This window comes from Dromaius novaehollandiae, chromosome 11 (assembly GCF_036370855.1).
Source record: "Dromaius novaehollandiae isolate bDroNov1 chromosome 11, bDroNov1.hap1, whole genome shotgun sequence".
NCBI classification, from domain to species: Eukaryota; Metazoa; Chordata; class Aves; order Casuariiformes; family Dromaiidae; genus Dromaius; species Dromaius novaehollandiae.
In genome coordinates this window covers 7058659-7080671 of record NC_088108.1, presented here as the reverse complement: position 1 = coordinate 7080671, position 22013 = coordinate 7058659, and the positions used below count along the sequence as shown (strand labels likewise).

Below are 22013 nucleotides of genomic sequence, written 5' to 3'. Positions count from 1 at the left end.
ATCTTTCTCTCTTTTTTGGGGGGAATAAACTTCCAATGTGGTCCATCGGATATTTGTTAATGGGTAAGATTGTTTTTCTTTTTCTAGTGCTTATTAAATCGGTATTTCCTCTTGGTATGTGATAAGTTCCCCCTAAGTTTGTTGAGAGGCGTTGTACTTAGAAATAAAATGCAAAGCTAGTTAAGTGTATGCTTTGCATAAAAAATAACTTAATTATCTTTCTGCTGATTGATATTATTTTGCCTCAAAGTTCTTGTGAATGTATAACAAAGGAACTCTTGTGTATGTTCAAGATACTAGCAGTATTGTGAAACTATGGCTATATTTTTTATGAGAAATTACACTTTGAAGCTATCTTGAATGATTTTTTTCTGAGTTTTAGGAGGGATTTAGCTTAATTTAAAAATGCCACCAGTTACTGTTGAAGTAAAATTGGACAGTGTATTAGAATACAATACTCCAGAATAAGAGGTTAAACTATGCTTCTGCCTAAGCTTTAAACACTTCTGGCATGTTGATCTTCCACATATAAATATTCAAAAAAAAAAAAATCCTACTGATAGTGTTATGTAAGGAAGATGCCTCCCTGGCTTATGTATTTCTTTCCATAAATGCATTGTACTGTTTTGGTAACAGTTTTTTTTTATGTTCTTCTTTTTATGTCTTGGTTTAGCTTTTATTCTTCTAGATGACGTACTGCAACCCACAGTACCACCACAAAGTCAAAGAACTGCTTTAGCCAATCAGCAAAGTGGAAAAATTTTGGCAAATGATCTCGATTCTTCACTTGCTAATCTTGTGGGAAGTAAGTATGAAGCTTTAAAACTTTATTGTCCCATTTGCTACTGCAAACAAAACAAGAGTCTCCCCCCATGCTGCCCACCCCCCCCCCCAAAAAAAAAAAAAACCTAAATATTTGGTGATTTTTTTGTGAGCGTTTGTTTCTTTTCTCCCCCTAGATCTCGGCTTTGGAGGAACTCCACCCAAAAAGTAAGTGAATATATCTATTTAATTCTCTTGTATGACTGATAATCTGTACTACATTTTACCAGCACCGACATAGCAGATTACTTTCCAGAGCTGAGAATCTCACTATCAAGAACAGTGTTGAAACAATGAGTTAATATGTTCAGTTATCATAACACAGGCAAACTTAAAATATGAGGTAGCATGCTTCAGTTCTGCAGTTGCAGTATTTTTATTTGAATATTTCTGTGAGCAGACATAAGTGTCTTGCAGTTATATTAAAAGCTCTTTTGAATCATTATACTGTGCAGTGGATGATAGTTTACTTTTAATATAAAACAGAACCCCAAAACTTCATACTCACTGGAGTAGGGATACAAGCAGTTACTGAAATAAATCTTGAGTATTTCTGTCACCTGTAGATTTCAATTGCCTACATCTATTACAAAGCATGTCCTTTTTTTTTTTCTGTTTTCCAGTATATTGTGTTACTATTTACCCGCTGGCCTATGTGAAAACTAATATTACAATTTCATTTTAGATCAGACATGCAGTGGACCCAGCCTACAGAGAAAAAACTTACTGGTGGAATGAACTGGCAAGCGAAAACAAGCACATCAACCACATGGAACCCTACTCCCTTACCCCCTATTCCACATATGGTAATTTCTGTGCCATTGAAATCATACTTCTTACTAGCAAATGCCTTTTTTTCTTCATGAATTAACTTAAAAGGAATAGCAAAGGCTGCTTTGGACAAGACTGAAAAGCCTGCTTGTAAGATCATTTCACAAACTGAATGGGATGGAGAGATGGAGATATTAGTATACTTTACTTCATATCACAGTAAAACTTGTCCATTAAAGACTTGTTGGGGGGAGGGAAAAATCCAGCTTTGTGACAGATCTAAATTCAGGAGTATTTTTTTAATTGACACAAATAACCCTCCCTCCCCTCCCAATACAAAAATGCCTTTAAGAACCTGTTTCAAGACCAAATAACTACTGTTCTTTTTGGATTTTGTTCCCTCTTGTGTTCATTACATGGAAGGCTACTGCATCGTAGCCCCCTCAAGGCACCTTAATTATCAGTTCAGGTAGCACTTCAGAATTTCTGATCATGTTTAGCAGCAACTTCATCACATTTTGAACACAATACCAAATACTAGGTAAAAGTTACAAAATTACTTAACTTGCAGAATGTTGGTTTTCAGGAGGGATGTTTGTAGGCAACTGACTCTTGTGCAATGCTTTTTAAGAGCTTTTTCCAGTATTTTCTGTTCAAACATTTGTATAAATACAATTTACTTCTACTTTCCTCCAAGGCAGCTGTATTTCAGAATGTTTACCTCAGCTTTATGTACAACTAGAGTAATTGCAGTGTTTGCTATGAATTTTGGACTGCTGTCTGACTTTATTTTCCAGTGTGAATACTTTTGTCCTAAATATTTTCTTTTTTCTCTAGCTTATATGGATATGCTCAATCAAAAATCAGAGCTAAATTGGCTATTAAATCCAGATTTGAACTTGAAACCAAAATCAAAAAATTTAGATTATAGAATATCTCAGTTGTGTAGTACTTGTGTGATTTCAGGTTATAATTTGTGCGTGAGACTTCTGAGACCATAAAAATCTTTCTGTCCCCTCTTGGTGTTCTAGAACATGTTATGTTAGAGTGCTGATGTATTCTGGTTTTTAGAAGATACTTATCTGTGGGACACCGTAGCACATATTAACCACTGTATGTTTGGGCTGTGTGGTGGGTTTTTTTTCTTTCGCATGTTCTTGTCTTATGCTTTCTGGTTTAAGCTTATGTTTGAGTGCTTTATGCCATGTATCAGCTCACTTGTTTGCTAGGAAGTCAAACAATTAACAATCCAAAGAACTGCCTTAGCTGTAAGCTATCTTTTGAAATCAGTGCCCCAGCAGCTGGAATGGCCTAAGTGTTCTGGCTTGGTCTGTGGCATTCAGAGACTGTAGTAATGCTCAGCCTCACATATAATCTTTCATAGCAAAATACTTTAAATAATGCTTCAGGTTTTTTTAATATAATTAACTAACACTACTTAATGCATGGCAATATAAAGTGCATGTATCATTGTACCTATAAATATAACCTGGTATAAGTTAACCCGTAACCTGGGTTAAGATGCTTTTTGTTTCTCGTTCTTTGTATTGTGGTATATTGCAGGCATCAGAATTAGTTTAGTATGTAAGCGATATTTTGGCTGACTAAACATCCATTGCTATTTGTTTCTTGGGCTGACTGGTCACTGGCTTCCTTGTTTTTCTATATCTTGCACGTAAAAGGAGGGAGAAGGACTATTGCATGCCTTCCAAAAAGCTTCTCGTCCAATTGTTCATGCAAGCAATATACTCAAATATGGCCAGATTTAGTAAAAGTTCTATTTTTGCTGTAAATCTTGTAAGTAATAGCCTCCTAGGTAGGGAGCCTATCAAAGTTACCAGGCACAGTTACTAATGTTACTGTCCTTGCACCTTTTTTCCCCCTGCTTCAATTGTTCTAATTTGTGGCTTTAGCATAGTTGCAGATAGTTTTGGTGCAGGACTTTAGTCCATCCCTTGGTTAGAATTTCAGTTTGACCTTTTAAATAATTTTCTGTCCTTACTCCTTTTGCCCTGCCAGAATGGAGTACATTATCCTGGATATGTAAGTCAATTTCTCATAAATGTTAGCTATTTTGAGTGTTAAATATTGTACAGTTTTGTGCAAGTTACTAGTATGTGTGAGCTTATCTAAAAGACATCAAATTTTTTTTGATTGAAGGTACCTGCTCCTATTGCATACCCAGTGACCACACCTCAAGTGCCTGTATATGGAATGGTAAGGAGCTTGCCTGTTTCATACTCCTGAAAACAGGTGTAGGGGTGTGTGTGTGTGCGTGCTTTTTTGTTGCCTTTTTTTTTTTCTTCAGTGGGTGTCATGGCAAGCATTATTATGTTTGATTTGTCCTGCAGCTTATGTATTGTTTCATAAGGTCAATATTGTGTGAAATTGGATAGCTTTTTCACATTCTACATTGGAAGACATTATTCTAAATTTTATACAGAAAGTTTTCTTAAAAGCTGTGACTTAACCGACTCTGTGTGTGTGAATCTGTTTTTATTTGTTACTATGCTTATAATGGAAAAAGATGTAGCTTCTAGAATCAAGTGGATTTGTATATACTACTTGTCTATTATCTGTTTCCCTTTTCCTTCTAGGTACCTCCTCAGATTGGAGCTGCTCCTTTGATGGCACCGCAGTCAATGATGTATACGCAGCCTGGTCTAAGGCCAACAAACCCCTTTGCACCTGTTTCTGGAACTCAGGTGAACTGTTCTCTTCAATCTTAGGCTCATATTGAAATTTCAGTCTTAGTAAAAGAAACCAAATGTCATATTTTATGACAGGCTACTAACATCTATTTCTGCCTCTGAGAAGGTGAGGGGTTCCTCAGGGGCAGCAGGCTTTTGCAGGTGAGAGAGAATACACAGATGATGAAAGCATGCAGCTATAGGAGGCAAGGAAGAAAGTACAAATGGAGAGCAGCCAATCAGGAACAATGGCTAGCTTCTCACTGCGCCAATGTTAAGAAAATGGGAGCAGAGAATGAATCTAGAACTTGAGACTTTCTGTGATGTTATGTGTATACTTGGTTCAGTCATACTGACTATGGCAGTGGTGAAAGGTTACTGGAGGATTGGGTTGAACTATAAAGCAAAGGCAGGCATGGATGGGAGACCATTCAAGTGAAAGGAATTGCGTACTCCTGTCATCTAGATATGTCTAGATACGTTGTTCTTAGTGCTCTTTGGGATTTGGGGCGGGGGGGGGGAAGCTTGTGGGTTTTTCTGTTTTGTTTTGGGGTTGGCTTTTTTGAAGTGACAAAACCCATAGTCCCAACTTACAGATAACAAGGCACTTGCATCGATTCATACCTCTGAAACAATGAGAAACCATGTGTTATGAAAGTGGTGTTAACAATATATAATCTCTGCTTCACAGATACAGTTCATGTAAAGCCGCCAAAGCAGGAAGATGTGTGAGCAACCAAATACTGGTAAAAAGAAAAGACTGAATTTCATTCTTCCCATGATGTATTCTTGAACAGGGCAACTGTTTCTCCCCTGTATAATGTAATATTAATTTGAATTGCAATGCTTTAGAGATTCTTGTTTATAACAGTCATTGTGGTATGAAATCATGTTTGTTCACTGGTTTTTTAGACTGTTCAATAGGAAACTGTAATCTTTGAGGTCAACTCAGCTTTGAAGATGAGAATCCAACTTGCACCTTCTGAGAAGAGGGTTATGTGATTGCTTTGCAATCTTATTCATCAGTGGATTGCCTGTAGGAAGTTAACTGAGAATGTCATAAATCCTATTTATTTTCTCCATAAATTCTGTGGCTGTTTTAACCAAGACACAACTCAAATGAAGTTGAGCAATAAAAATTTCATATGCTCTAATAAATACTCTGATAGAGTAATGCTTGCATTATCATAAGGCCGATATTGTATGAAATCAGACAGCTTTTTCACATTAGTATAGCTTATAATAATTCATAAACTCTATAATGTGAGTTTTAAATGCTGTGAATCAACAAGAAATATATATGTATATTTTATATATATAATGAAAATAATAAATTGCTCCATTGGCATAATGTCAGTGTTACATGGCTAGTTGAAAGGGCCAGGCTCTGACATGGGCGAAAGGTCTTGTCTCAGAGTAGGGAAAGAAGCATGTAGCTTTTGTTACAGTGAAAGCGTGTACCCCAACAGCAGCAAATTGGAGCAATTGGGAAATCTTGTTGCTAACTGCAAAAGAGGTAAGAGATGTAACTTTATTTTTAAAATTCAGTTCCTTAGTTCAAAAAAAGCAAACCTTGCAATAGTGCTGACACTTCAGAAGTGGTAACTATATTAAAATTGTCCCAGCCATAGAGAACAGCTTGTGCTGCTTTTCTGAAACAAGAACCTACTTGCAAACCATACAAAAATAATTATTTTAAGTGTGTAAATATGTGCAAACCTTTAAATAACATTTTCTTTAATGCTGCAGTAATTTTTCTTTCTTCTGTAGTATTTTTGAGATGATAATGCTGTAAGAAGAAATACAGACTTTTTTTGAGAGGAAAATCTTGTGAATCAACTAATCTACGAAGTATGCTATTGCTGATGGGTTAGATACACAGGCTTTTGATGCATCTTTCATATTTAACAATCTTCTTTTGAAATTTAGGTTGGCTATGAAAATGCCTTATCTTGTATCTTTAAACACCCAATAAAATGTGATAGCACTTAAAAAAAAAAAAAATTAAAGAGTAAATGGAATCAGAAACAGTAAATGGAATCAGAAACAACCCTTTCTCCAGAAGTTTGGTGGCAGAATACAATGAAAAGCTCAACTGTGATGTGGCTTCTACTGATGATTAATATTAAAGTTGGGTTTTTCAAAACCGGACAGCTTCTACTGTTATGGACCTCCAGATTAGTATGGTTTTTATCTCTTGGAGATGCTATATTTGCAAAAGTATTTCTGAATCTTATTATAAATGCAAATAGGCCTGAAAATCTTGTCAAATTGTCCTATAGAGAACTTCCAAAATACAGTGGAAACAAGCCTCTTGTTTTCCAAATGCTTAAATTTTGTCCAAAGAGTACAGAAGAAGTATTTCTTAATAATACTACGGAAATACTTATGTCAAGCAAAGCAGTTAAACCCCAACCCTTGGAATTGATAACCACTAACCTTTTGGGAAATTTAACCTTGCAGAAATTTTAAAGTCTGAGACTCTGAATGTGTAGTGATGAAGAATTGGATTGATATGCAGCAAGGTAACATTGAAATTTGAATTATAAAGGGCTTCAAGCTCTAATCCACCTTTCCTGGGTTGAACAATTGTACGATTTTAAGCCAATGAATTCTCCGGTGCCTGTAGCTACCATCTTTGTGTTGAGGGAATAGATTCCATTTGGAATGGGTCATTGTTCCTCTGTGTGTGCGTGGGGTGGGGGAAGAGGAGTTGTTTACTTAAGAAATAGTTAATTTTATTGATTTATTCTGCATTGAAGTCTTGAATTCAAATTAGATTGTACGAGAAGGAATGAATATCGGAGCATTAATGTCATAGCTGAGAGTGCTACAACCAGGCAGTGTCTGACACAATGAACTGTTAGTTTTTTTCCATACTGGGTTGTATAAGCCATGATCAGTTATTTTTAATAAAATAAGCAAACAAGTACCTGGCAAGCAGTATATATTCATTACAACTTTTTTTGCAGTGCATTCTGAAGATTTGGAATGTACGTACTTCACTCAGAAATGGATTTAGAACCAAGTACTGTTTGCACTACTTCTAATTTGCTCTGGATTTTTTTAAAATAGTTCTTTGGTATGCTTTCTTGTAGCAAAGCTGTCTGATACCAGTTTATTTAGCATTAAAAAAGGAGAAACAGCCACGAGGTACATCCTAAAGATCTTATAAACTGTCTTATCTGTAGTCTCATTCAGAATGTTTGACACGTTGAAACACAGCTCTTACAGATTTATCCTTTTGAAGAAAAGATTGCTTAACACACTTCTGTCCTCATGGAATTGTACAGGACTGCTTTTTATCAAGCTCTTCCTTGTGGACATATTGGAATGCACAAAATGGACAAGTATTATGTTTTAAGTAACAAAGTTTATATGCTTAGAAGTAAATGCAAGGACTTAGGATGCTGTCAAGGCTCTTATGGCTCAGAATTTGTTCTCCCAAAAAACCACATTGTAGACAAAGGTTGTTCTGGAGGGTACCTGTAATAACCCATAACAGTTGCGAATAGTTGTGAAAGTGAAACAGGGAAGGTATGTATATACATGTGACTTTCCCTTTTGTTCACAAACTCCGTGGGTCGGGATCCTGTTCTGAATGCTTCAGAAAGCCAATAACTGAGATGGGAGCCCCTGTGTGCGTGAGCACGGAGGAGGGCGTGAAGAATGCCGTGCGCTTGGCAGCATTGTGCTTTAGTGGGTCATTCAAGCCTAACCCATGGGATTTAACGCTGCTACAGGGGGCTGTCTCTCACGGGATATGCAACAAGATATAACCTTTGGGGGAATTTGGGAAGGATGGTTGTGTTTGGCCTGTTGGACTTGAAAGTGTACTTCTTTTTAAATAACTGGGGTTTTCTAATGTTCTTTAGATATAGTTTGACTTTGCCTCCAAGAAGTTACTGAATTTAACTTTTTTAATTTCAGACAAATTATGTACTAGAGAAATCTCAGTTCTGTGCACATAGTGGTGGAATACTTGTAGGTAAAAATAGCAAACGAACTTTTGTAAAACATTGAATAACTTCTGACTACAGGATTGAATACAGGTGTATCCACATCTGGGTTTTTGATGTGTGGCAGGGAGGGTGGGGTTATAATTAGAATAGTATGCACTGTGGATCGGTGCTTAATTTGTACATAAAAGGGAAAACTTTTGGGTAGTTTGTATTGTAAGGACAACATCTAAAGGCACTGTGTATCAGTCATTTATTTCCATTTTAAAGATTATATTTTTGAGCAATGGAAGCTGTACATGTTACCATTTATACATTTACTGGTAGCTAGGAATATAGAAAGACTATGTTGCTATTACTCTGGAGATGTATTTGATCTGTCATAAGTACATTACTGCATCACTGCTTTATGCAGATTCTCATGAGCATTTATTTAAAGAGATTGTAGTAACTGGCACAGTTACAACACAAACTGTAACATCAGATCTTTCAGTATATCTGAAATGTGTGTAGCCTTGTGATTATGTTTAATCTTTTACTGAATGTTTTTGGCTGGAGTCTCATCTTGGAGCAATGACAAAAATAGGTGCTGGAACAGATTTCCCCCACCCCAACCCACACTTTATTTATTTAATAGTTCTTGTTTTGTATGTTACATTTTTCCCCATAACAGGTTTGTGCCTTTATTGGATATTTATTTAAAAGGAGCTGATAAAACCTTAAATTGTTCAAGCTGTTTTACAGGTGTATTCTTGTGTGGTTGTTCCTTTACGTGAGCTCCTTCATTTTATAAGAATACAGAATGCATGAAAAACCTACTAGCCACAAACTGAAAAAAAATCAAGGGTTTACATTCTATGGGGAAAAAAAAAGCCTAAGCACAAGACTGGTTGTGTTGACATTTTAACTTCAGTTTGTTAATATACAAAGTTTTTTTAAGGCTGTTGCTCATATTCAGTCAACTGATGAAAGAGGTTTTGAAAAATAAACTTTGGCACATGAGGGTGTGTGTGGTCCTTCTTCCATGTCTTCTCAAAAGGCTGCTGTAGTACAAATTACAGCAGCTGAATTAGGATGCTTGGTTGCACTTACCACACTGCCTGTAAATGCAGAAGTGTTATCCCTTATTTAAACTGTCAGGGTAGCTGACCTTGATCAGTTAGCAAATTATTCCGGTTTCTCTTTGAGAAGCAGTAACTTGTTTTTCCCTCTGCAGGCTCTTAGGAAAGGTGGGCTTGGTCTGGGAGTGGAGGGGAAGATGCAGCTGGTTGTCTCACTGAGGTGCGAATGTGGAAGAGAAATGAGCTTTCCACAGCCAAGTGGCAAATCAACTTGGAGTGTAAAGTTAAAATATTGGCTTTCTCATAATTCTGTACTCTTAGAATCACTGTAGTATAGTCACAAATCGTGTGTGGTGTGTAAACAGCCTCAAGATTCAAAACCAAGGGCATGGAAACTTTAAGTTAAGTGGAATGCTTAGTGCTTGTGGCTGCTTATGGGCTTTCTGCTGACTTTAAGCCCCCCAGGACACTGTGTTGTTGGGGGGGGGGAGGGTCAGTTTTGGGGGGTGTCTTAGTTTGCTACTATGGATGCAGCTGGCCTCCAGTCAAAACCATTGCTTAACCAGTCTGTTTCAGCTGAGCTCTTGGGGCCTGGGAAAGACATGCTAATAAGACCTCTCTCCTGCAGATGTTTCTGTTTCTAAATTAGAAGCTTTGAAGATCAGTTGCTTTCAATGGCTGCCTTTCTGTTTCATTGAGTTGTAGACACTTGCTTTCAGTTAGGAACTTGAAATATTTAATAACTAATTCTTGCTGTGTCACTGCCAGCCAGTGCTGTTCCAGCATAAGCTTTGTCTTGGTTATAAAGCACTAAGCTCTCAAGCTGTTGAGTTAACAGACTAGACAGGCATGTTTGTCTCGCAGAAGGTTTCATTCCTTCAAGTGTTGCTGGAAGCTGCATTACTCATTCCCAGTAATGACTTCAGCAGCTGGCACAGTTCCGTAAATTGCATAGTAACAAGTGCGTGGTAAAGGGTCGCACTGAATACTGTTAAATGAGGTGATGAAAGGGTGCGGCAGCAAGGGCCACGTCTCTACAGTGTAAGCTCCTGGCGCGTTTGAGCGGAGGGTTGCGGTGGGGCCTTGCTGCCTGCCCCCCCGCACGTGTCCCGTGCCTCACGCTGCCTCTGCAGCCCCGCCGCAAGCGCGCTCCGTGAGCGAAGGGAGCTTCTCCCGAGGAAGCAGGTGGGCGCGGCAGCCTCCGCTCGCCACGAGGGCCGCAGGCAGCGGTGCCAGCCTCTGCGCGCCGCCGCAGGGAGCCTCGGCCGCGCCCCTGCTGCTGCCTCCCCGCCGTGGCGCTGCTGGGGGCGGGGGCGGCCCGCGGCGCCGCTCCCGCTTTGTGAATGGGGACAGCGGCCCCGCCCCTCCCGCAGCGCTCCAATAGGGGCCGCCCCGCGCTCTCCTGTCTCGCCCCCTAATTTGCGTCACACGCGTCGCCGCCGGGCCGTCGCTCAACGCCGGACAGCCAATAGCCGCGGGGTGGAGGCGGGCCCGGCGCCGACGTGATGACGTGCGGCCGGGGCGTCCCGGCGAAGGCCGCGCACGCAGCGTCGGTTCCCCAAGATGGCGGCGGCCAGCGGCAGCGAGACGGGGTGCGGCGAGGCGGCGGCGGGCGGGAAGCGGGGCCCCCTGGGCATCCCCGAGGCCGTCTTCGTGGTGAGCCGCCGCTCCAGGCGCGGGGCCTCGGGCAGCCGGGACCGGGACCGGCCCCGACAGGCGGCACCTACGGCGGGGCCGGGCGGCGGGCCGGGCCTGGCGCGGCGCGGCGCGGCCGTTGTGGCGGCCGGAGCGCCTGGCTACAGCGCCGTGGGACCCGCGGGGGGCCCTGCGGGTGGGACCCGCGGGGGCCCGAGAGTCGCTCCGCGGGAGGCCGAGCGCTGCCTTCCCGAGCAGCGGGCGGAGGCTGCGGGACCCGGGGCGGCGCGGCGGGGTCGGCGCGGCGCGGGGGGCCGCCGGAGCCGCCTGGGCTGGTGCGGGGTGGCCTGTTCCTGCGGGAGCCGCGGCGCTGGTCGCTGTCAGCCGCTCTGTGCCTCGTCCGGAGGGCTCCTCCTGGGGGCTCTGCTTCGTCTGGCCTCTCTCCTAATTCTGTTAAAACCGCGTAATTTTACAGCGAACTCAAGTCCCCGTCTTAAATTTTATCATCTTATTTTATTGGCTGGCTATTTATAAGCACGTTACAAATGAGCCCTTCTGCTGTACAAATGAAATCATGGTTCCTTGTAGTCATTTCTCCTCTGGAGAGGATGGAGTTGCTTCCTCGGTTTCTCGGAGTGTGAAACCTTACCCTCTTACTGCTTTTCCTTGTCTCTTCTTTTCCTAACGTACTTCTTGATACACGGGCAGGATCACTTTCCAGAAGTGACCGTGGTGCCCAGCTAGCTTTCCCTGATTTCCCTAAAACTAATGAACATGGTAGGTTTTTGTTTTCTGGAAAGAGACTAGATTTGGTTATCAGCTTTAAAAGGTGATTTAAGCAGCACTTATAAATTCTATTGATGGTTGAAAAAGAAGAATTCATCAATTCGTGCACTGACATAACACCAAAATCATTTTTTAATCGTTCTCTGCTGCAAGCTAACTCTTTGCATGCTGTCTTGGTTGCTACTTTATTTAGGTTGATCAATAAGTAAGGATCCTCATTGGGATGTCTGACAGCATGAATGCTGCATTAAATACCGTAGCTTAACCTTTTTCTCTTTTCTTGATGTGTGGGGGCCAGTTTAAAGAAAAAGGGCTTTACGTGTTAGATGCTGCAGGGCACGCGGGCACATCTCGTGCGCACTGAGGTACCTGGCTCCCATGGGTTTCATCTCCTGATGTCTGGTGCCTGCCCTGAATGCTTTGTTCATTTTGCTTCTTTATTACTGAGATTTTCTTAGGCTTTGAAAATCTATCTTTGTCAGATCTTTCTTGATATCTCTACCTGAACTGTCTGGACTGATCAGGTTTGGCAGCTCTTACAGAGAGCCAGCTGCTGTGACTTGCATCGTGTTATTACTCAGCAAGCATAGGTCTCGATCGTGAACAAAGGGGTATGTTACGCGTGTTTTCAATGCATCCAGATCCTTGTATTTCTTTAAGATTCTTTAGCAAATATTAGCTACTTGAAGGATGAGGTTTGGGAAATCTTACTGAGACGTAAAGCCGTTGCTGCCTGCAGCTAACTTCTCGCTCTGTTACGGGAGGCTCGTGTAGCACCGCCAGAGAGGGAAGGCCGCCTGCAGCTTCAGCTGCCCTGCGAGAGCCTGGGCCTCCTGCCGGAGGAGCGCTGGTGGCTTGTGCCCGCTCTGCAGCGGAGGGGCTCGCCCTGGCAGGGCGCAGGAGACGGAAACCTAAGCGGTCGCAGCAGCCGCTCGGAGGGCATCTGTCAGACCCGGCATCTTCCTGCTGGTGGCTGCTGGTGGCGACCGTGCTTGGTTGCAAGTTCTTCCTTTTGACACTTCTGTCTGAAGTTTCTCGCAGGTGGTGCCATGCGGCCTGAGAGAGCGCTGGGGGCGGCAGCTTAGCTCTCTGCGTCTGTTTTAATTCTTCCTAACCTCGTGTCTGGATTTAAAACCTGTGGAAGCTTCTTAATTATTATTTCTTGATTTGAGAGATGTTCTAATCAAATACACCTGCAGAAGAGATATTTTATGCTGGTTTTAGAGTACCTGGTGACAGTATGCTGGTTTTAGGTGGTTGTAGATGTTAAGATAGACTTTTTTTATTCAAAATAAGCTTATGCTAAGAAATTTTTAATGATACTCTGCTCTAGAAAGTGAAGATATTAGTGTCTGAGGATGGATTTTTTACTAGTTTTTTTCTTCAGAATTTTTTTTTTAGGAATACAAAATGTTTAAGAAAATTGTATGTCATTGTGCTCATAAAAAATTACTGATTACTAATTTGATTTCCCACCACCACATGCTGTATGCATGTTCTTACTGTGAGTTTTGTCTTTAACGATGCTTTTTTGAAGTATCTTGATTCAGCAGATGCTCTTCAAAGAGTTTATGGCGGATGCCTTGTCGTAGACTTTGATAAAGCTAAAGCTGTCCTGTGGGTTCTTGTGCCCCTCTGGGTTTCAGGTGACGTTAAACGCTAACTCAGTCTCGCTGGATTTTAAAGAACACACTAAATACAACTTCCAGGTCTATTTTCTTTTGAGCTGTGGTCCAGATGTTTCCAGAGAAAATGCCTTGCTTGTTCTGCCTTCCGTAGCATACCTATGGCTTGGAGGACAGGAGATGCACAGCTGGAAAAGTGTTTCTTTGTGCCATGCTCCCTGCATATGCCCGCAGGTGATGACAGCTCTCTGCAGAAGCAGCACGTGTGCCTCTGGCTCCTTGTTTGGGCCGTCACCCCAAAGGCATACGTAAGGCTGCGTGGGTATGTGCTGTCATACGGTATTTCACAGCTTTTACAGAGATTTTATGTGGCTTTGCTTGACGTTTGTAAAGTCTGTATTACCTCTGCAGTATCCGAGAATGCTGTTTTGCCAGTGAATTTTCTTCCTAAAAAGATAGAAAGATGCGTTTTGGCAGGTCCTAGCAGTACCCACAATGTGATTTTGCAGCTGAGATGCTCCGTGACATGCTGTGAAGCAGAGATCCGGACAAGATGTGGTGGTAGCAGTGATACCCAGCTGTGTTACAGATCTGCTCTGCTCTAGCTCAGGGGAGTGGCTGCATCTCAGCCTTGCAGTTGGGCCGCAGGTCCGGTGAGTGGGGCTTGGCAGCTGTGGTTGGGAGACCTGAGTGATAAACGGGAGCCTCCCTTGGGCTGGGGGTTAGGAGAGGGTCGCCAGGATACAGAGGACCTGGAGTCGCTCCTGTCCAGAAGGGATCTGAACCTTTTCTTTGGCAAGATCTGTCTGCCTGCACCTTCATTTGCGGGGACTCACCCTCGCTTTTTGGGTGCATTCTGCACAGACTGGAGTGGAGATAGGGTGCTGGGCTGCGTGCGGAGTGCGTTGTTGCCCACCGGGTTACCTACTGCTCTTGCTTTCTGCCTTGGGGGGTTTATGTAGGCAGAATAGCTTCCACAAGAGGGAGTTTCATTTCGGAACATCCTGTGACTTTGCTTTTACAGTGCTTGCCTGAATCTAACCTTCATTTTTCCAGTTAAAGCTTCACGACAGGCTCCATCAGGAGGCAGAACTGTTTCTTGTTTTGTTCTTGGTGAGGTAGTTTGAGGCTTTCCTTAGGCAGTTAATCTGAAATATAATATATATATAATCTTAGGAGTTCTCTCTTGCTGTCGTACCGCTTGGACCGTGATGCCTGCTGATGTCTGTTGTGCAGTTCACGTTTCTACTTCAGGTTTGGTTAATTGATAAGGAAGGTGGGTGACTTCCTACGAGACTGGGGGATTTCATAGTAAGTTTCTCTTAGCCAAGGGAGTTTATGAGTTATAAATAATAAGGGAAAACAGCTATAAGTTTAAATGCATTTATTTATTTTACTAATGTAATATAGTCTTTTCCTTATGTAAAAGTACTGGAATGGAAACACGTAGGTATAAGGGGATAAACCAAAAAGGCCTGTGATTGGCTTTTATCAGATTTTACAGAACTATGGCATCTAAATTCAAAGCATCTTTTTAGGCTTAATTCTTAGGAGTTCAGAGATGTTCAGCAGGCGAGAGAATTTGTCTGGACAACCAACGGAAGAATTACTGCAGCAGACTAGTGCAGTAATCTTGAATTACGATAGCGGTAAATGTTGTCAAGGCCAGAAACTCGCGACTGATCCCTAGCCAGACATGTCTAACTAGACGGAGAATATTGACCCTAGGCAGATGAATTGCGTTCTGCGAATCTGAAGGCATTTACAAAAGTCAGTTTTCGCGCCTGGTCAGGCCCATCCTCGTTGACTACGGTTCCAGTTGATGGTAGGACTGACTTGAATTGTTCTTTACAAGTTTTGGTTGCTCTCTGCGGACTGTCAAAGGAACTTACGGAGACAAGCTTTATGAGCATAAAGCTAACCTGGGCAAATATCACTTTTTCTTGCCTTTACCTCTCTCTTTCTCTGCCATAGCATATGCTTGATCAGGCCACGATTCTTTTATTTCATTAGTCATATCGTAAATAGCTCATAATCTGATTAACCAAAAAGAAGCATTATCCTTCCTTTGCAGATAGGAAACTGAACTTTGGACTTGGTCTGAGGATATCCCTTGTTAGATACCATTTAACATTGCCCAGGGCTGAAACCACCACTAATTAGCACTAGCAAGTATGGTTATGAAATATTCCTTGTGTCTATTATTTGGTTCTCTCTCTCTCTTAACAAAAACAAAAAAAAGGCTAACTAAGAAAAGAAACAAAATGATTTAGTACTTTATGCCAGAAAAATAATGTTTACTTGCATGTAAAATCTCTGGGCTTAGTTGCAGTAAGATGATAACATGACTATATCTGGAATTTCTAAAACTGTTCTAACTTTGAGGTCTTTTTTTCTCCCCATAAAGGAAGATGTAGATTCCTTTATGAAACAGCCTGGAAATGAGACAGCAGATGTAGTTCTTAAGAAGTTGGATGAGCAGTATCAGAAGTATAAATTTATGGAACTTAATCTTGCTCAGAAGAAAAGGAGGTAAGTTGTTATTTTTGCAGGATTAGGAAATATTTAGCACTGTTCTATTTTTAAAATATGGTCTAGCTTATTTAAATATCCAAAAAAGTAATGTTAGAAGACCTAATACTTGCAGTACTTTCAGAAAGCCTTGGCTTCACTTTTGTGTTGTTTTTTTTTTTCTTCCTGAGGATTATATGCAAAAGTTTACAGTATTGCTAAATTGGTCCTTAGCCTTTAATGCCAAAAGACTGTTATTCTCTTATTTACATTGGGTTGAAAAAAATTAAGACTATAATTTGACAAATGGCTCTTATATCAAGCCTATAACTTTTGGCATAGTAATTTCATCTCTCCTCAATAGCTTCAGTCTTGTTCTGAAGCTAGGTAAGAAATACAATTTTGTAAACCTAAAATCAAAGCTTTGAGTAACATTTTTATTTGAGATTAAACTACTTTGCATGGGGAAGAACCCCACATAATTTATAGCTGGTGGCCTGCTTAAGAGGCTACTGCTGTGTGAGCCTGATTGATTATAGAGGACTGGATGCCTGCAAGGCTGGTGGGGATCCGAGCATCTCCGCTAATCTGCTGCAAGGCTTGCCGGAGGCCCATGCCCTGGGCTCTGGAGAGAGTTCTTGTTTTAATACCACTAATTCCTGTAGCACTAAACTGTTGTTAATGCAGTTTGTGGTCCTCCGAAGAAACACGCTTGTTTTATTCCATCTACCATGATTTTTGTCTGTATTTCTTCTGAGGTTTCCCACTCCTCTGTTGACATCAGAAATATGCAAAAATATGCCATTATAGCAAGCAGATATAAGTTATTGTTAATAAATATTTGTTACACTTTGAAAGCTGTATGTATTGCTCTGCTGCTTTGTTGAAGACAGAAAACTGTTGAGTTTCAGTATGATATGAGGCAGGTGAGGCTGTAGAAGAGATGTTTTTACATGCCGTATCTTTCAAATTTTCATTTTTAAGTCTGAAAAGCTGTTAGAATGTCAAGTTTTAAAATGGTGGTTGGATTATATAATAAAGCTGATCACTTGTTTAGAAAATTTTGTGTCTGTGTAAAATAATAAATTATGACTGTTGTTAATTCACAGGCTAAAAAGTCAGATTCCTGAAATTAAACAGACATTAGAAATTTTAAAACACATGCAGAAGAAAAAGGTAAACTATTTTGAATATCTAGTGAGTATGAGTAAAGCTAACTGCCTTTCCACCCTAACAGAACACATTGCAAGAAATGTTTTGGAGAGCACACTTAATATGCCTTTAAAAATAACAGAATTGTTTTAAAGGTATGTAGTACTTTTTGAAAGCTAGTTCAAAAAAAAAAGTTAATGTTTGTAATGGAAACTTCATTTTTAATAGTGTATAGATTGCAGCTAAACTTGGACTTTATAGACTCTTTATAGAACTTCTATATTGTTTTTAAATATGTATTTTTAAAATGCTTTAGTGTTTGGACTCTAATTTGAATGTTGAAGTAAAATTATGTATAGTTCCACAGAAGTTAATATAATATCAAGCAGAGAAGTGTGCTCTTTACTGTAATTTTTATGTCTCTGACGTAAGTTTCCAGTGAAAATAGTAATTTTAAGTTTTATCTTTTGTCTTTAGGAATCCACAAATCCAATGGAAACCAGATTTTTATTGGCAGATAATCTGTACTGCAAAGCTTCAGTTCCTCCTACAGATAAAGTTTGTTTGTGGTTGGGGGTAAGTAAAATGTAGCTCTTTCTGAAACTGTTTTTAATAACTTATGGGCACAAAAGACCGTTTTCATTGCTGTCTCATCTGTACACCTCAAAGACATTGTATAATTCTGTTCCTGTGTGCGTAGTAGAACTGCATCCTGTCGGTGGAGCAAATTGAACAAGACAATTTCAACATGTTAGTAGAGGTTTCATCTACTATGTTATTTGGTGTCTGTATATAACATAATCCTAAGAGTTTTAGAGAATTGTAACTTTACTGGATTTTTTTTTCCAAAAAACACATTCATAAATATTTTCCTTATCACATTGTGGTTCAAATTACCATCCACCATTCCTTGGGATTGGTATGTGTCCAACACAACAAATTACTTTGGCAACTAGCTTCCTGTTTTCTCTATCTGTTATTTCTATTTAGCATCTTGCTCTCCTTTTCACGTAAGTTTGGGGAAACGATGGTTTTTCTTCCTCGCAGCATGGTTTTTTTTTTCCTTTCTCTCTTACCAGTGTGTAGAGTAGAGTTCTTTAGTAAAGATTGGTGGGATCAGAGCTTAAAACACAGATTTCTAAGTACTTAAGTGGTATCAGGTTGGGATAGTCTCTATTTGGAGGCTTCCTTATCTGTAGAGATAACTCACCAATGTTTATTTTGAGACTTCTAAATCCCTGATGTTCCCATGTGATTGGCTGCCAAACAAAACTCTGGCTAAGACAAAAGCATTGTTGATAAATGCAGCTGTAGGATGCTGTCTGATTAGGCAGTTGCTCCCAAACTCTCCTACTTTTTGTCCTGTCATAAGTAAAGTAAAGATTTCTGTCTGATCCCTTGTTGCTGTCAAGAGACTGGCTGCAGAATTTACAAAGTGACTTTCCTGGAGCACTGCAAGTTTGATTTGCCACAGCATGTTGGAGAAAGTTTATCCTCCTGCTGGTTCATACAGAAGTAGCACGAGCAGTTTATAATATTTAGGCATTCTTTGGCCTTCTGCCCTTTTTCCTCCTTGTGGCTTATAGTCTGTCTGTGAGTTGGACTACGTGTATTCACTTTATTGGGGAAACTATAGCTTCCAGTTATCTAAAATGGGGGGGGGGAAAAAACGCTTACCACACTTCCACCTTTGTATAGCATTGCCTGGAATGGTATCCAGTTAAGTAATAATAGTACGTGGCTCTGTTCAGTACACAGTCCTTGAATAGGACAGAGCTTCACTGGTGCATCTTGACTTGGTACTGCTTGTTTATCTCTTCACGTGATAGCTCCTTACAGAAATGAAGATTTGTAGATAAAAGCCACTATGGAATGGGATAGGGCTCTTGTACATCTTATGTTTTTGAATACCTGTGATAATTTTTTATTAACACCTTCTTGAACTAATGCCATTAGGCAGTTTGCCAGCCTCCCGCATAGGGAAATTCTAAGGTTAAACTTGAATGTGGCAGAAATTGTTTTAAAAATTACTTAACACTTGATGCTGCTAAGAAATGTTAGGAACTTTTTTGCTTTTCAAAAAGAATGAAGATGAGATGCTGACACGTAAAAGTGCAGTCTACGGAGAGTGAAATCCCTTGTTGCTTAGCAATGAGGAGAGAACTTTTTTTTCATGTCACTAGAGGGTTTTGTCTCTCAGTTACTTAAGTGATGGAGGCCTCAAGTGAATTCTGGCTTTGCTCTTCCTGAATCTTGTAGTCCTGGCGTAACAGGGCACGCTTCTGTTAACGTGATGAGTTATGAGTATTTCAGCCTGTTTATGCTATGGCTTATTGCTTGTAATGCAAGAGTGAAAGCTTTTTTTAAGCTTAAAAATATTTCTTTCTTTTTTTTTTTTTTAGGCCAATGTGATGCTTGAATATGATATTGATGAAGCTCAGGCTCTGTTAGAGAAGAACTTGTCAACAGCCACAAGAAACCTTGATTCTCTAGAGGAAGACCTGGATTTTCTTAGAGACCAGTTTACCACTACAGAAGTCAGTATCCTTTTTTCTTTGTTTTTTTTTTTTTTTTAATTTGCAGGGGAGGTAGTATATGTGGTGGGTAACCTATAGGTATTTATTAATTTCCAGACATGTTTTTATCTTAAACTAGCTGTAGTTAAAATTCTGTAGCACTTCAGGAACTTTTTAGCAGTGAAACAGGATGTGGCATTTCCAGTGCCGGGGTGAGGATGGGTGGGTTTGATACAGCGAAGCTCGTGCCAGTAATTGGGTCCCTGTGAAAACTACAGAAATGGCTGCAAACCTGGACTGGGAATGACTTGAAGGTGTGGACTGGTGCTGTGGCCTCTAGAGAGCGTATAAATCCTGTTGTTTGGGCTGTTGGTAGTAGTGCCCGAGTCAACTGCTCTTGCAATGTTCTCCAAGCAATACAAGCACTGCTGTAGCAACTTGGTGCTAGCTAACGCGTTGCTTAACTTTTCCAACTTCATCATAGTATCATGAACCCTCTCCTGGATTTGAGTTTTTTCTTTTTTTTCTTTCTTTTTTTAAACCTAGTGATTAGGACAGCCTGCAACAGAGGCATTAGATAATTCAGTACATGAAGGCACAATTACTGGGTTCTAATGTTGATATTTAAGATATCTAGTGATGCAGGATGAATGCCTGAAATAGGCAAATGTGACTGATATGAGGCAGGTTGACTGAAGTCAGAAGAGAGTAGCTGTAAGTAAAACTAAAAATGCTTTTCTTTGTAATACCGTTTTAGAGTGTTAAATAAATGGTATAGATGCTACAGGTATTAACAGATACTAGTGTTCTGGTATGAAGGTTTTGCACCAAGACAGCTCTTTCATTAACTGGTTTCTATATTGACTGTCCCAAGTAAGTGAAATGAATTATGTTCAGCCAAGTACATAACCTGCTTTTTCTTTTTTTTTTTTTTCTATTTTGTTTTCCCTTAATACATGAGCTGTTTCCTTAATTCTGTATCTTCAGATATGGCTAGAGTTTATAATTGGGATGTAAAGAGAAGAAACAAGGAAGACCCTTCCAAAAATAAAGCATAGTTTTGGCAATTTTAAATGTGGTTTCAATTTCCAAATATTTTTTATTTAAACACCCCCAGAGTTCATTCTTAAGGGACTGAGTTACTTTAATCATTTCAGTAAATGGTAAAATATATAAGAATAAAAACAATGGTGAGCACCATTTTATTTATTTGTAAACTCAAAATTTGGTTTCGTGCATGCTTCATGAAATTACGAATTATTTGAAGACACCGCACAGTCTAGCAAAGGACATAGCATTTTGATGAGACCAGTCTGTCATAAGTAAATTTCTGCCTGAAAGTTTGAAAAGGTGAGGTGCAAGTATGAAATTGGCTCTGACACTTTAGCAGGTTATTGAAGAGTTTACTCTTTCATCTCTGTTATGTGCAGTTGATGAAGCTGAAATCAACTTGGGCTGGGAAGACATGCAGCTAATGTTTTAGTAAACAGAACAAGTACAGTGAAGTCTTGGATTTTGTTTCAGTCAATTACTTCTTTGGCAGCATAAACCTACAAGCATTCCTGGGTATCTATCCACTTGGGATAAACTTGATTTTAATAATTACAGGTTAGTTAACTGTCTGTTACTGAACTCTCAGCACTTTACCTGCAACAGTTTGTGACTTGTCTTCAGAAAAGAATGGTGGAGTAAACAGCACAAGCTATGTCGAGACTGCAGGTGATCTCACCCCGTTCTTTTTCATACACATGCCAACACTGCTTATTTTTGCAAATGTGTTGAACAAGGACACCAAAATGCTGATAGCCTGTAAACAAGAAAACCCCCATGTACGATCCCTTAGACAGATGTCCAGTTAAAATGTCTTAACGCTCTCAGCCTCCTAGGTGGTGAAACCTGTATTAACATACGAATGGTCTCCTGAAGTACTTCTTCTGGTGTTAACAGGTGGAGTATTTCTTTGGTTATTATGAAGCCTTGCAAGATTGTTGCCTTTTACCTCTGCAGTTTCTTTCTAAAATGAAATGCTCAGTGGTGATGTCAGTGGCTAGTATTCACACTCTGTGACTTAGAATACAGGTTTCGCTACAAAATAAATGCAGATGTTAACTGTTCAATCTTCATGTAATAAACAATATACCTGTAAAGTTTTTGTACTTTTATTTCATGATATTAAAATAGTAAAACTAAACAGTTGTGGCAAACACCTCTTTTTGTGCATCTTTCTTTGTGGGGGAAAGTCACAAATCTTGTGCATAATCTCGTATAATGTTTTCCTGCCTTAAGGGTAGGGGCGAAGAAACTTGGTTGAAGCAGCAGACATGAAAGGTGTAGATGCTGAATACTGGCTTGAGTGAAACAGCGGATGTGAGTCAGCACATCTGGATTTGTGAATACAAGCAAACTGATCTGACACCACTGTGGTGGTAAAAGAGTGAGAGCTGCAGAAATGGAAGTAATGGTAAATTCTTAACACTGGTCACAA

At 40.1% G+C, this 22013-nt stretch overlaps 2 protein-coding genes across 8 annotated transcripts in view; both read left to right on the top strand.

Moving 5' to 3' along the window:
• LOC112989092 (phosphatidylinositol-binding clathrin assembly protein-like) overlaps positions 1 to 9244 on the top strand; it is a 33516-nt gene extending 24272 nt beyond the window's left edge. For 3 of the 6 annotated variants that reach the window (XM_064518164.1, XM_064518163.1, XM_064518165.1), the window contains 6 exons: positions 674 to 805; positions 960 to 990; positions 1508 to 1628; positions 3754 to 3810; positions 4191 to 4298; positions 4975 to 9244. In XM_064518164.1, coding sequence (XP_064374234.1) covers positions 674 to 805; positions 960 to 990; positions 1508 to 1628; positions 3754 to 3810; positions 4191 to 4298; positions 4975 to 4989 — 464 coding nt within the window. In that variant the 3' untranslated portion in view covers positions 4990 to 9244. The remainder of the gene's footprint in view (positions 1 to 673; positions 806 to 959; positions 991 to 1507; positions 1629 to 3753; positions 3811 to 4190; positions 4299 to 4974) is intronic. The other 3 variants (XM_026110005.2, XM_026110006.2, XM_026110008.2) reach the window with 1 other exon arrangement.
• A 1529-nt stretch (positions 9245 to 10773) lies between these two features.
• On the top strand, positions 10774 to 21719 carry VBP1 (VHL binding protein 1). Of its 2 annotated transcripts, none has more exons than XM_064518173.1 (6): positions 10774 to 10895; positions 15757 to 15881; positions 16970 to 17036; positions 17490 to 17588; positions 19415 to 19553; positions 20516 to 21719. In XM_064518173.1, exons 1-6 carry the CDS (start codon positions 10809 to 10811, stop codon positions 20584 to 20586), a joined length of 588 nt encoding a protein of 195 aa, XP_064374243.1. In that variant the 5' UTR covers positions 10774 to 10808; the 3' UTR covers positions 20587 to 21719. The 2 variants fall into 2 exon arrangements, with proteins under 2 accessions (XP_064374243.1, XP_025965805.1); XM_026110020.2 differs by having other exon boundaries at positions 10803 to 10959.
• The last annotated feature ends 294 nt before the right edge of the window (positions 21720 to 22013 follow it).